Source organism: Sinocyclocheilus anshuiensis, unplaced genomic scaffold, assembly GCF_001515605.1.
Source record: "Sinocyclocheilus anshuiensis isolate Anshui unplaced genomic scaffold, SAMN03320099.WGS_v1.1 scaffold1346, whole genome shotgun sequence".
Lineage (NCBI taxonomy): Eukaryota > Metazoa > Chordata > Actinopteri > Cypriniformes > Cyprinidae > Sinocyclocheilus > Sinocyclocheilus anshuiensis.
The window spans coordinates 532,909-548,674 of NW_015555726.1; the positions used below are offsets into that span (position 1 = coordinate 532,909).

At 37.6% G+C, this 15,766-nt stretch overlaps 1 protein-coding gene across 1 annotated transcript in view; it reads right to left on the bottom strand.

The window, feature by feature from the left end:
* LOC107672648 (trafficking kinesin-binding protein 2-like) overlaps positions 1 to 15,766 on the bottom strand; it is a 22,723-nt gene that overhangs the window by 3,292 nt on the left and 3,665 nt on the right. The window contains exons 3-16 of the mRNA XM_016465935.1: positions 14,994 to 15,152; positions 9,019 to 9,075; positions 7,102 to 7,178; positions 6,883 to 6,999; positions 6,602 to 6,799; positions 6,440 to 6,518; positions 5,610 to 5,740; positions 5,042 to 5,116; positions 4,362 to 4,499; positions 3,300 to 3,379; positions 3,019 to 3,198; positions 2,604 to 2,902; positions 1,105 to 1,587; positions 919 to 1,018 (exon numbers count right to left, since the gene is read on the bottom strand). Coding sequence (XP_016321421.1) covers positions 919 to 1,018; positions 1,105 to 1,587; positions 2,604 to 2,902; positions 3,019 to 3,198; positions 3,300 to 3,379; positions 4,362 to 4,499; positions 5,042 to 5,116; positions 5,610 to 5,740; positions 6,440 to 6,518; positions 6,602 to 6,799; positions 6,883 to 6,999; positions 7,102 to 7,178; positions 9,019 to 9,075; positions 14,994 to 15,152 — 2,173 coding nt within the window. The remainder of the gene's footprint in view (positions 1 to 918; positions 1,019 to 1,104; positions 1,588 to 2,603; positions 2,903 to 3,018; positions 3,199 to 3,299; positions 3,380 to 4,361; positions 4,500 to 5,041; positions 5,117 to 5,609; positions 5,741 to 6,439; positions 6,519 to 6,601; positions 6,800 to 6,882; positions 7,000 to 7,101; positions 7,179 to 9,018; positions 9,076 to 14,993; positions 15,153 to 15,766) is intronic.

A 15,766-nucleotide genomic window follows, 5' to 3' on the forward strand; every position in this document is an offset into this window, starting at 1 on the left:
TAACAAACATACAGTGCAACCACTCTCACTCATCAGCGTATGACTCTTTTGAACCGGTTCTTTTTTGTGTTTTTTATTAGTTTCTACATAAAAGTTCTTTATAATGAACAAATCAGTCTCCAACTCACTTGCATACTAAAATCTGATGGTTCCTGACTTACTAAAGTAAAAATGTGCAGTTCAGTAAGGCACCGAACACAACAGCAAAAATAAAGACAGTTCTAAAATGATTCACACCCTTAAGACTTGTACACACCGGGACGATTATCGCGCACGCTTATCGCCGACGTTTTTTCGACGCGTCTTTTGTGTTCATACCCAAGCAATTTTCGCAGGCGATGAGCCGAGTGAACGTGCAAATTCACTCCCTGACATTAGATGGCGCTTAATGAAAAACAGAAATACCCCGGTACACATCGAATCCTATTTGATCTGCAATTCCTCTCCATAACAACTCCCTCTTATTGAGATTTTTGTAGTCGCTGTCGCGTTTGTCATAAAGCCCTTTGTGTTCAGACACCAATGAGACCAGCAGCTCTACATTCATCTTGCCATGCATCTTCTTGGTCTACTTCGTTAGGTATCAATGTGTGCCCGGCAAGACCGTTTTGTGCTTGAGCGCCACCAAGTCGTGTTTTACTGTAACTTCAGCAGCTCCAGGCACGTGAACAAAAGTGCCAGTCTCATTGGTCGGCCAGTTTTTAACGTGGTGCGTCAAACCAAAAAAAACGAGCCCGAGGCGTTTTTAAAAAAATGACGATTTTACGCCTCGCGTTTTGCGCGTCGGTGTGCACACTCACATTGGCGCCCTTTGTTTAGTCACGAGGCGTTAAACGTCGGCGATAATCGCGTGCCATATTCGTCCCGGCGTGAACAAGCCTTTAACCTGCTGTTTATTAGTGGTGATAGATGTTGTACCTGGGTGTCACCTGTGTGCTGTCACTAGGATGCAGGATCCGGCAGGTAGTGAAGGTGTATGTGGAAAAAGTGGAGCTCTGATATTTCCCAGGATTTATAGCTAAACAAACAAAAAGTGATCAACAAACATGCATTATTATACAGGAACTGGAAAGCAAATGGGTGTCTGCAGTGACAGTTATTTACCTGTAGAGGGCGCTTTACATCCGAGATTCAGCTCAAACTGTGGAGCCGCTGATCCTGAGATTCCAGAACTAACTGCAGGAGCAGCGCTGGCTGTCAGGTTAACTGCTGTTGCTAAGGAAACAGCCATTGCTATGGGCACAGGGGAATTCCTGAGGGATGCAGGAAGGAGCGGGACATTAGCTGGACTTTGGACACACCTCCTCTCTCTCTTCTCTTCCGGAGTTGACGATGAGCGCACATTAAACGTGATTCCTTCCTCCTCCTCCTCCTCTTTTATCTTTGCATCCTGTGGCTCCTCCTCTTTTCTCTTATGTTCCCATGGTAGTTTCTCCTGGTCTTCGTCCTCTTCGAGGTCATTCAGGTGGTAAACACTGTCCTGAGGGAGAGGGCGGAAGCCTTTGGTAACTACGCCCGGATGGGGGTCTAGAATGGTGGCCAGGTGAGGTTTAGCGAGCTGCTGCCAGTGATGAAGAGTCAGAGAACCTGAAGATCAAGCCAACAGGAACAAATACTCAAGAAACAGGGTAACACTTTACAATAATATGCAATTTGGTAACATTAGGCATCATGAACAATGATCAATATTGCAACAGAATTTATTAATTAACGTTAAATGTTAAATTTCTACATATACACTACTGTTCAAAAGTTTGTTACCATGGATAAGAAATTTTTTAATAATAATAATAATACAGTTTCGTGAGCAGCAATTCAGCATATTAGAATGATTTCTGAAGGATCATGTGACACTGAAGACTGGAGTAATGGTGCTGAAAATTCAGCTTCATCACAGGAATAAATTGCATTTTACAATATATTCATATAGAAAATTGCAAATTTTAAATTGCAATAATATTTTACATTATTACTTATTTTGCTGTATTTTTGATCAAACGCAAAGTTTCTATTTCTGCGACGTCGTGGCTAGAACAACAACATACAAACTATGGTAAAAAGGTTTAATATTAGATGATTAGATGCTAAACGTGTCCATTTTGTTGGGAGTGCTGTACGCTTCTGAATGGCTGTGATATTTGAGTGATTCTGTCGCATCTCGATGTCGTGTCGCGTCTGGTGTGGACAGCCTAATTGCTTGACGCTGGAATCTTGTCACGTCACGTCTGGTTAGGACACAAAGACTTTTCAAAAACATTCAAAATCTTACTGACCTTAAACTTTTGAATGGTGTAGTGTATTCTAATACATTTGAACAGTTTTAAACCGTATATTAATATTAATATATTTTATGAACACACATTAACAATAATATATTTATACAATAATCTAGATTAATAAATGATCTAAAAATAACATTTAACTTGCTGAAACTAATTTATGAATTAAGCCATAAAGTGCTACAGGAAATGCTCACAGCGCATACAGGGATTAGTTAACACTTTGTTTAATCCCTTATGAACATAAACCAAAAAGTACATGCCAAAAAACAAAAAAACTAAACAAAACTTGGCTCTTTTTTCTGCACACTATCCTCTACTCACCTTCCATTGGTTTAACAATTTGCAGTTTTTCAGGCAGAAATGTCTTGAAACAGCTGGAGGAGATGGAGAACTCTGATAGGTTGGTGAAAGATGAGACGGTGCTTCCCATTGGTGAACTGCAGCTGCTCCCGCCCCCTTCTGACTCCGCAGCCGCCAGCTCCTGCAGCTTCCGCTCTCTTTCAACCTGGAAGAACTGTCGCTCGCACAGGAAGTTCTGCCTCCGCAGGGAGAGGCAGTTTAGGGCTGACGTAAGGTCATTTCCTCTGGGAGAGCCGGGCTGACCCAGACGAGAGTTCTCTCTGCAGCACGCGCACACACACACACACACACACACACACACACACACACACACACACACACGTTAGAAACACACAAAAGCATTGTGGGTATAAACACATTGTGCAGTCACACTCACTTGGTGGTGTCCACGTCTCCATCTCGTTCCTCTGTGTTGGGTGTGTGTGATTGATAGGGCACTGGGGTCATGACCACGCCGCTGCGGGCGGAGCCAGGGATCGGAGGCACTGCGGCAGCTGCTCTCATCACCGACTGATTGACAGACCGCACCGTCTGGAACACACGCTTATGGGTCGACCTTCAGACAGAGCAGACAGGGGTCAAAGGTCAGTCCTGCTGAAGGATAAAATGACTATTATAAACATAACTCTGTGTGTGAGGGAGAATGGTGAGCATTACCTCTGGTCCTGAAAGGTGATTTCCTCTTCTACACTCAGCTCTCTTCTCATACTACCTTCAATCTCAGCTGCCAAAGAATCCTGAAGGACACAAAAAATGAGCAATGATTATAGAACTGTTAACTCAAAGCAAAGAGACAGAGACGGGTTCATGCAAAAATAAGTGTTATTTAAAAACAAATAAAAAACAAAATCAAATGAAATGAATTAAAAATAAATAAAATAAAACACAAATTAAATAAAATGTAAAAAAATAAATAAAATAAAATAAACAAAAACATTGAAAAATGGAAAAAAACCTAAACTAAATAAAAAATGAAATAACACACACACACAAAATAAAATAAAAACCTGAATAAAATTCAATAACAAAAAAAGAAAAATGAACAATAAAATTAAATAAAAGAAAAATGAAATAAAAACAATGAAGCAGAATGAATAAGTGAAATAAAAACAAAATGAAATACAACAAAATAAAACAAATAAACAAGAAATTACAATGAAATAAAATAAACAAGTAAAATGAAACAAAATGAAATAAACCAAACAACAACAACAAATTTTAATAAAACTTGACAGTTGTGCTTGCCAATGCAAAACATAATGCTGGGAAGTTGTGGGAGGTTCTCCATTTCTATATACTTTAATATATATATATATATATATATATATATATATGTCTATACTATATATACAATGTTTTTGCAAATAATTGTAACCACTATTATGTTACATAATAATAATTAATACAATAATAATACAATCATATATACATCCATTCTTTTTTTAATATTTATTTAAACATGCCTAATTATAGCCCAAATTACAATACCCACCCATTAAAACACACGATCGCCACCAAATTTCATGCACTATTATAGAAGTATAACGGTTATAATTATTTATGAAAATATATAATAGATTAATGCATTAAGAATATCTAACATATCTAACATATGCAGGTTACTGAACTGGCTTGTATTAAGAACAGATGTGATTGGAAAAAATGTCATTTTAACAAACAAATGTGTGTGAGAGAGCTGGAGGTGTGGAGGTCTCTCACCATAGCATAGAGTCCGTACGACAGGTGTCTGCCCAGGCCTGCAGATGGCGTGTTCTTACTGCGCAGCTCCTTAATCTCCTCCTGAGACTCGTGCAACATTCCCACACACTCTGCATTCCTGTCTGACAGCTCCTTCAGCTAAAACACACAGACACAGTTTATATTCCACGGGCCGCTGGGATGTCTCATAATACCATAATCACGTTATCGACTTATTGTACGACCTTGATCATTTTTATTTTTCCCATTGTGTTTAGATGCGTTTCATAAAATGGTCTTAAAATGACAACCATATTGTTTATTGCAGTTACGTCTGGGACAATTTATACATGAGATTACAGACATGATCACCACAACACTTCCAGGTCACTATGGTCACTGCATTTATTAACCAACTCTGTCCTGTAACACGTTATAACACTCCAGCCTTTATGGACACATTTCAAGTGCAATGATGAGACGGACACACCACATGAATGAATGAAGTTACATGAGTTTACAGCCTTCTCTAAGTCACAGTGACTAAGCTGCTTTGCCTTAAAACTTGAAAATGCTTTAAGATCTTAAAGCAAGTGGATTAATCCTTAAAACACTGTATTTAAGTAAAACTTAATCGGAATGATCAGTCTTAATCCAGATTTGCAGACGCAGAGCTGTTTGAGCTGCAGTATGCATTGTACCTCTGCTGTGAGCTGCCGTTGTGCTTCCTTTGAGGCTTGCAGGTGAATTCTCAGCTCTTCTTTCTCTAGTGCCAACTGAGAAACAAACACAGACATACACAATTATACATCAACATACAGTAAAATTCAAGTTTGTTTTTCTTCAATGTTTTTGAATGTCTCTTAGGCTCAGCAAGGCTGTATTTATTTGATCAAAAATACAATAAAAACAATAATATTGTGAAATATTAGCAGTTTTCTTTTTGAATATATTTTAAATATATTTTAAAATATAAGAATTGTCAGCATCATTACTCCAGTCTTCAGTGTCACATGATCCTTCAGAAATCATTCTAATATGCTGATTTGCTGCTCAAGAATCATTTCTCCTTATCAACGTTGAAAACGGTTTATATTTTTGTGCAAACCGTGATTTCTTCAGGATTCTTTGATGAATAGAAAGTTCAAAAGAGCAGCATTTATTTGAAATAGAATCTTTTGTAACATTATAAATGTCTTTACTGTCACTTTTGATCAATTAAATGCGTCCTTGCTGAATAAAAGTGTTAAATATGGCATGCATCCTGACCTCTTTGACTCGTTGCTGGAGCTCTACGATCTGTGAGAGGAGATGTGTAATCTCCTCCTGATGTCTCATTAACTCCTCGTTCTTCTGGGAGAGCTCATCCGCCAGTGTCACCATCTGACTGTTTGACTCCCCTGTTAATTAAACACACCGAATAAATAAACCTACAGCAGTCAATACGTATATTTACATGCACGACAATCTGAATGAATCCAATCCGCTTTCTCTTTATATGAACCCTAAAGCAATCCGATTCATATAATTGTTTACATGTGCACAACATGCATTCCAAACAAAACTTCAGCACATGTGCAGCAGCCAGACGTCACATAATGTCACCGGAGCATGTTTTCATGATTATTATTTACATGATTATTTTTTTCTATTAATCAAATTATTTCATTTTTACACCATCCCTTCCAATCCAAACTTAATTCGGATTGAGCTCAGTCGGACTGATTGTGGTGTTCACATGAAGACTTTCCAGTCCGATCTGATTATTTAGCTGCATATAAACACAGCTGATGTGATTTTACTGAGGCTCTGTTTCAAACCCTAGAGAGCCGCCCAGCCAACATTTTTAGGCATCATCGGCGTTCTTTGAGCTTAAAGGCGCTTCCAAAATTGCACACTGGCCAAAATCAACAGCAGTTACATGTATTTTTCATATATGTATTTCAACAGACAAAAAGGGTCCTTAACAGTCCATTTGTGAAGGACAAAGTTAATGAGGTTTTATTTGGTTTATGATGCTGCTTTCAAAGGCAGACGCCCATGTAGACAGTATACAGACTCTCTAAATTAGGAGCTTGACAGTCTACGCAGATACTCACGTAGCTCTTTAACGCAGTCGTTCACCAGCTGCTGTTCTTTCTCCTCATAAGTAATGGTCTCCGTCTTCAGGTGACAGGCCTGAAAATCAGACAGAAAATCAGAGGTCACGCTTTCATAAAACCCTTACGCTCCTGAAATATCAGCCAGAGCTCATGACGCACCTCTGATCTCAGAGACAGGTTCTCCTCCTCCAGCTCCAGGAGTTTGGACTGCAGGGCCTCCAGCTGGCTGAGGGCGGCCCCTGCGGGATGACGTAGCGGCGTGGAGCAGCTGGAGTCGGTCTCGCTCTCCTCGCTGGCGCTCGCCACCATACGGAGGAGTTCATCCTTCTTCGCCAACTCATGCTGAAGCTGATGAACCTGATAGAGCGATTACATGTAAGACTTTGAAGCCAGCTAATACACATTTAGCCTAAATTTTTTCATGTCAAAGCATGCTGTACTTGGTCTATGGCCTGCGCTAGCTGCTCCTCCAGAGATTCGTTTCGCTCCTGCAGCACGTGGTTCCTCTGCAGGAGAGACTGACCGATCCGAGCGGCCAATTCCAGGTCGCGGTCCCTCTGCGGGACGACACCGTAATGCAAACAGACAACCAATCAAGAGCTGTTACTAACGAAAACTAGACAAAGCATTTTCTCACAGTTTGCTGACCAATCACTCACTTCAGCCAGGAGGTGTGTGACCACGTCAATGTCATTGTAGGTCTTGGTCATCTGCTCAACCCGGTCAGCGCTGAGGACTACAGCGAGAGAGACACAGACAACACAAGATAAATGTGAATGCATGTAAAAAAAAACAAATACTGGCATCTATACTAGCAGTGCATATTCAGCGAGACACACCAAAACAGGAAGGTGTAAAAACACCCACACGCCATATGGCAAGCCCTACACATGCAATACACACACACACAACTCCTAACACTGCAATAACATCATGCACAAACCCAAAGTGCATTCAAAAACACTCGCATTCAGATTCACTATTAAGTGCATGCACTAAACTACTGTTCAAAAGTTTGGGGTCAAAAGTAGTAATTGATTTATTTTTATTGCCATGTCAGCATCTTTATTGAAAAATTAAGTTGGAACACAAGAGTTACATAAACACAAAATAAAAACCAAGCAAACACCAAAATACAGCACGATTTAACAACAAGATTTAAAAGATTCTTTTTTTTTTTTTTTAAAGAAATGAATAATTTTATTCAGCAAGGCTGCATTAATTTGATCAAAAGTGACAGTAACCTAATTTATAATGTTACAAAATATTTCTGTTTCAAATAAATGCTGTTCTTTTGAACTTTCTATTCATCAAAGAATCCTGAAAAAAAAAAATGTATCGTAGTTTTCACAAAGATATTCGGCAGCAACTGTTTTCAATATTGATAATCAAAAATGTTTCTTGAGCACTAAATCAGCATATTAGAATGATTTCTGAAGATAATTACATTTTACAATATATTCACACAGAAAACAGTTATTTTAAACTACAATAATATTTCACAATATTACCGTTTTTACTGTATATTTGCAAAAATTAATGCAGCCTTGGTGAACACTAAAAAAAAAACTCTTACCAACCCCAAACTTTTGAACAGTAGTGCACATGGATCTAAATCTAAAGTCAGTTTACTCTACACTACCGACGGCTCTCTACTGTGTATAATAACCAGTGTTGGGGAAAATTACTTTTAAAAGTAATGCATTACAACATAGCGTTACTCCATAAAAAAGTAACGAATTAGATTACTTAGTTACTTTTTATGGAAAGTAATGCGTTACGTTACTTTTGCGTTACTTTTTAAATCTGGACAGGGCTTTGAAAAAAGTAATCCGATTACGTAACTCGCGTTACTTGTAATGCGTTACCCCCAACACTGATAATAACCACTAGAACTTTAAAGAGGTCATATTTTCCAGCTCCTTTATTTTTTCCTTAAGTCAAACTAATAATTCTTGTCAAGATTGCACCAAAACTGATTTAACAGTGTCTCATTTATAGAATTTTTTATTGTTCCATATTGACAAGCAATAAATCTTAGCCATCCCAAACAGATGCAAAATCATCAAGACACGATTTTGTCTCATCGAGCAACAATTTCTCTTTCAGCATGGACAGGCAACTTGCTTGCTGCACCATCCATTATTAAATAGGATGATTTGGCCACTGTACCTTTAAGGCTTCATGCAAATGAGATTTGTTACAGTATGATTGGCTAACATCTTTGCATGTGAAATGCGTAACAATTCCAAGTCTTTAATACTTAATAGGAGTTTGTGTTAATGTGCTCATAGTTAAGTTTAGTTTCAATAAATGTTGTTTTGATTCTTCATAGTATATCAAACTCCTTTTTTTCCCAAGTTTTCCATGATATGACCCCTTTAATGTGAGTTTCAGATGGCTCTAGGACACTGCAGCACAGTTAACACACCAGACTAGGCATGCTGGTTGCCTGAGGTCAAATACTAGCTAAATACAAATACTAAAATAGAAGCAGAAACTAGGAAGGACAGGAGTACGGTAAAACAGATGAGTGGAACATAGACAGATAAAGCATCAGACAGACCACGTGTTACCTTTAGAGAGGCTGTTAGAGCCATTATGAGGAGAAGAGGAACCAACAGCTAGAAATGCTGCAGAGGGAATGAGAGAAAGAGAACGAGAGAGAGAGAGAGAGAGAGAGGACAGAAGAAGAGAAATTAGATGCTGAGGAACTGTGCTAAACATCCACTGATGGAGAAAATGAGAAACACCATGACCAGCATAGAGAGAGAGAGAGGGATAAAGGAGGAGTAATGAAGCACCTGACAGCAGTCACTGTCCCGTGAGTGCTCCTGGATTAAAATAAATGCAGTCGCATTAGGTTTTAACACACACACACGCACGCACGCACGCACACACACACGCACACACACGTTTACCTAGATGTACCTAGGACGCACTGGAGCTTATGCTGTGGATCAGTTCATTTAGTGTAAATGGTTTTATGAATTCTGCACTAGCAAACCACAGTCAAGTCTTGAAAAGATCTTCTTGAAAATTGTCAGAGCTAGAGTTCATGCTGAATGTTGAAACCAATCCATTCTTACTTACTGAAGTTAATCGCTATTGCCATTGTCCTCTCTTGATCTGTTACAGTAATAATCTGCTGCCGCTAGTACTCATGATGAACCCAAAGAAATGTAAAGACCAAATAGACTCTGTTGAATGATAAACACTCATACAGCAGTAACAGTAATGTATGCTAATGATTTATGTTATATAATAGAGGATATTCTCCTGTAATCAGAGTCACCATCAGATCATTTAGATTGAAACACAGATTAAGAGATTATCTGCTTTATGACCAACACTTACATTTAACTAGACTTTAAATAAAACACACAGGAGATCTGCCTCCAAACTACAGCCAAGTAAACAATGATAGGTAAATATTTAACCTGCTGTAAATATCCAAACTTTAACCTAACTCTATATATATTAATATCTAGCTCATCAGCATAACAAGAATGAGTGCAAATGAGAAGTCTTGTATACTCACCAAGGCTGCATTTATATGATTATAAAATACAGTAAAAACAGTAATAATGGGAAATATTATTTCAATTTAAAATAACTGTTTTCTGAATTTTCAGCATCATTACTCCAGTCTTAAATCATTCTAATATGCTGATTTACTGCTCAAGAAACATTTCTGATTATTATCAATGTTGAAAACAGTTGTGATGTTTCATATTTTTGTGGAAACTGTGATACATGTTAGTTTAGGATTGTTTGACGAACAGAAGAAGAGCGTTTATTTGAAATATAAATCTTTTGTAAAATTATAAATGTATTTTACTGTCGCTTTTGATCAATGTAATGCATCCTTGCTGATTGAAAGTATTAATTTCTTTAAAGAAAATCTAAATCAAACTTTTGAATAGTAGTGTACATCTTTACATGCTAAATTTCCATGCATTCATCAAAATTCCAAATACAATCACTGAAATGATTTATTCTCAATCTCCAGCTCTCTCTAATACACACACTCACACACACACACACACACACATCTCTTATGAATCTAACAGTGCATCTCTCTCAGATGAAGAATCTCCGTCGCGGCTGTTGCTCAACACATTCCTCTGTCCAAACCCAAACTGACTGAACGTCCATTACCACACAAAACACATGAACTGAGCAAGCCTCAAAAACACTCCTGACTCATGCCACAGATGCTCTGATCCGCTCGATCTAGTTCAGACGACCTTATATAAACTAAGTGTCATGAACAAACCTCAGCAATAAGTGACGCATTCGTAATCACAGACTTGTGGAGACCGTTGATCTCAGTAAACCATCAGCTGGTGTCAGTACGGTCAGTTCACTTCTACTATCACAGAAGCCATTGCAGTTTGCTGCAAATTTCTAAAACAGACAAAATGAGGGACCTGGGATTTTGCAAAAGCATGTAACGACGACAGAACACAATAACAGTGAAAAATGAATGTTTGACCTGCAATCTTGAGTGACCCTTCATCCTATTACCAGTGCTGTTATTGTTAACTAAAATACAATTAAAACTATTAAAGATCATTTTTGGTAAATGAAATAAATTTGCAATAAAATATTAATATTGGATGAAAAACTTTAACTTATATAAATGCAGTTAGTTGCAAAATATTTAAAATTATATATATATATATATATATATATATATATATATATAGTGTATAAATAATAGTAAAATAGCACTGCCTATTACAGATATAAAAAGAATCTGATTTGACTTGAAATTGATTTAATTAGATTAGCTGTAATTGCAGAAAAAAACTCCCAGCTCTAATCTGTTAAATGCAACTGATTTGACTTTGAATTAATTAGATTAGACATAATTGAATATAAAACACTAAATAACTGACTATTAACTGATTTCGCATAAAAAATGTACTGTAATGGCTATGGGATTTTTGTGAAAATTGCCAGTTGAGTTTATATAGACTTACATTAATTAAACCATGGTAATAAGGAGCCATCTATGGTTTTACTATAATCTTACTACTACAAACATTACAGAAAATGTTGGCTATTATGAAATATGTTAGGTTTTCATCAATAAGCTGGTAAATGGTGTATTGGGATTTTCTATTATGCCTCTCAATCTTTAAAATATGACTTTGTGCTCTTGTTCATGGCCTCTCATGTTCAACCCTCCGATTATAAACCTGAAATAGCCTCCATCTGCCCCCTCTATCCCTCTCAGTTTATTTTTAGTATCACATCATCATCCTAAAACTAGGGCAAAAAGTCTCAGCATGTCTCTGACTGTTTTCGCCTCTTTTCAGAGGAAACCTAAAGACTCTCCCTCACTCATTAGTGGTCCAGCAGGTACATGAGAGCCCGTCCACTCTGACCCCTGATTAGAACATGATTCATGAACAAATGGCTCTTATGGACCAGATCTGTTAATGAATCAAATCAATAGGACTAATGAACACTGACTTCAAATCAATCTAAAAAAAATTCTTGATGAACCCACTGACCTGATGTTTGTGTAGTTGAAGGGATAGTTCTGCTGAACACAAAAGAAGATATTTTGAAGATTGTGGGCAACCAAACAGTTGCTGGTCCCCATTGACTTCCATAGTATTTTTTATTCTATACTATGGAAGTCAATGGGGACCAGCAACTGTTTGGTTGCCCACATTCTTCATAATATCTTCTTTCATATTCAACAGAAGAAAGAAACTCATACAGGTTTGGAACTACTTGAGGGTGAGCAAATGAAAAAAAAAATTGTTTTTTTTGAGTGAACTTTCCCTTTAAATATACACAGTCATAATAGGAACTGAAAAAAATTGCTCTGTTTCAAAACTTAGAGTGTGTGTGTTTTTTTTTAAAACATCGCACAGCTCCAATCTGCTAAATGTGAAAGGCATGACTGTATGTCACACAAAAGCCCTATGACAAAGCCCTAAAACAGGCAATTAATCGTCATAATCGCAGCCAAATTTCATAATCGTGACAGCCCTATTAGTCAGCACTGACCGACTCTTAAAGATGACATCAGCACAAGTTGTTGGTCGCAGAGAAACATGAGCCTCCACTTCCTGTACACAGTGCAGAAATGAGCAGCACATGCCCTCAACAAAACTGCCACAAGAAGTCAAAGGAAACATTCAACAATGCCTTCATGCAGCGACGCAAACAGACACACACAATACATACTGCATTCACACACAGACGTGAGTTCACCCCACATGCCCTGTCCGTTATAGATGACCTTGCATTGTCCTGTAGTGTCTGTGATCGGCACAGATACTTCAAAATAAAACACGCTCACACACATGCTCAGTGCATGTACGCATCTCGATATGGTCTCACCTTCTGCAGCATATTGATCATAAAGCTCCTCATTCTGTATGTTTAGCACCGGCATGACTGCTCTTCTCTCCTCTCCTCTTTCTATCCATCCATCTGTCCCTCTCCCTCCCGCCAGCTCTGCTGTCAGCTGCACTTAAGAGACCTGACCACTGAATTCCTGTGCCCTTGCCAGGGACGGGCACACACACACACACACACACACACACACACACACACACAAGCATATGCACACCAGTGTAGGGCAATAGCAGCAATGCTACTAGCTTAACTGCATGTTTCAAAGGCGTGATAGAAGCTCAGCTGTTTTCAAAATAATGTAGATTTGTCAGTAACAAGCCACTTTTCCCACAGTGTCCTGTTACAAAATTATTAATTACAAAAATAATTATATAAAATTCGGTAACACTTTAATTTAAGGTGTCCTTGTTACACATGTTACATGTACTTACTATTATAATAACAATGAATTATGCATAATAACACGCAGGTTACCCTAAGCCAAACCCTAATCATATAGTAAGTACATGTAGTTAATTAATATTACTCAGTACTTAAATGTATAATTACACTGTAACAAGGACACCTTAAAATAAAGTGTAACCTAAAATTCAAATGATATGAAATAATTATAATAATTACAGTCAATATATTTTATCACTATGTACACACGCAGTTTTACTGCCGAGCAAACTGAGGTTAAAAAACAAACATGCTGTCCTAAAATGCCTCTTTCTCCCTTATGTAACATCAGAAAGTTTAATTGATTTTAATTCGTTCTGACAGTATGTAAATTAACCTATAACAAACATGAATTATTTATTCTGTTTATATGGGCAATGCATCCTGGAAAATAAAAACTGAACTGTAATAAAAACAAATGAAAAATGAAAAATAAAAGCAAAAACATTCTAAATAACATTAAGTTTGAGAAATAAAAGTTGAAAATCTAAGTAATAAAAAAATTAAAGCTAATATAATAAAAAATAAAAAAGTATTTACTGTCCATTTCAGGGCTAAATGCTTCAACCCTTTAAAGGAACACTCCACTATTTTTGAAAATAGGCTCATTTTCCAACTCCCCTAGAGTTAAACAGTTGAGTTTTACCGTTTTCGAATCCATTTAGCCGATCTCCGGGTCTGGCGGTAGCACTTTTAGCTGTAGCTTAGCATAGATCATTGAATCTGATTAGACCGTTAGCATCTCGCTCAAAAATGACCAAAGAGTTTCTATATTTTTCCTATTTAAAACTTGACTCTTCTGTAGTTACATCGTGTACTAAGACCGACGGAAAATGAAAAGTTAGATTTTCTAGGCCGATATGGCTAGGAACTATACTCTCATTCTGGCGTAATAATCAAGGAACTTTGCTGCTGTACCTTGGGTGCAGCAGGCGCAATGATATTACGCAGCTGTAGCTGTATAGAAACTCTTTGGTCATTTTTGAGCGAGATGCTAACGGTCTAATCAGATTCAATGATCTATGCTAAGCTACAGCTAAAAGTGCTACCGCCAGACCCGGAGATCGGCTGAATGGATTCGAAAACGGTAAAACTCAACTGTTTAACTCTAGGGGAGTTGGAAAATGAGCCTATTTTCAAAAATAGTGGAGTGTTCCTTTAAGGTTTATATGCTTTATTTTAAATTGACCTGTTCAAGTTCAAAGTTGGCATTAAATGCAAATGTGTTTTCTAAATGCATGTTATTGATTTTACTGTAAACAGTTCATCAATGCATACGCTTCCTTTTTAAAACATTTTTTGACCTTGTCAATGTTTAATCAAAATATGATTAAAAAAACAACTCTGAATATCATAAATCTTTGGGCCAAACAACAAGCCTAGATAAGGATATTTATAAATAAGGATATTTTACAGAGATCAGAGTAAAAAAAGAGCAATTTGCAACTAGATAACAAGAACCAAAGAAATGTCTATAACTCCTTAACTTAAAATTCTTTTATTTTTTAGTTTTAAAAATCCCTGATATTTTCAGGAACACAGCCTATTTGAGACTAATCACAAAAAACTTAACAAGCTACAGTCAACTGCAACCTGACTGTCGTTTAACTCTATTAATTATGAGTAGCTTGTATTTTGGGAGGCTACAGTTTTAAAGTAGCTTCCCCAACAATGGCAATCACGACAGAAATAGCAACCAAACATTCAAACACATGAACAGACTTACTCATGTAGCGGAAGGTTTCCTCGGCCAGCATGGGTGAGATGGCGCTGGGTTCCTCTAGAGAGCAGGAGGGGGAGATGACCCAGTCCTGACCCTCGTAAAGATACAGCGAATCCCCTCCGCAGCTGCTGACAGCCCCGTCACACACCTTACTGCCCTCATCTACAGGACAGACACACACCATTCAGCTTCAGTGGGTGCTTCAATCAGTTCCACAGGTCTGAAGATGAGACAATCCACGAATCCATGCACGCCATCTACTGTTCTTTACTAAGAGGAGTCCTTATTTTCTTGATATGAGATAAGAGCAAGACTAAAAACTTACAGAACTTAAAACTTCATCAACAGATTTTTTTTTAATGTCTGCAACTTTGTGATGTCACTAAGAATGTGCATAGCAACAACATTTCTGAATGACTGAATTATTCTATGATGAAAGCATTGTATAATTAGTCTGCATCATCCTGACCCATCCCTGGACGTCACACAGATGCATCAGCAAACGACCAACCACCTTTACATGTCAATGCATGTAATGCCTGCTGCATGATTAGAAACTTGTTTTGCACAGTCTGGGGAACCTGCCGCTCAGCATATTATTCCAAAGAATCCCAATATTAGAAGTTAAGCTTAAGTTATTATTAAAAATATGATATGATTTCAGGTCAATTACCACAGAGAATCATTTTAAATGGTCCATCAGTTTGTTGAAAATTAATGAAAAGCAATTTTACAGCTGTGCATGGTCTAGCAAGCAATCATTCTAGAGTAGTGGA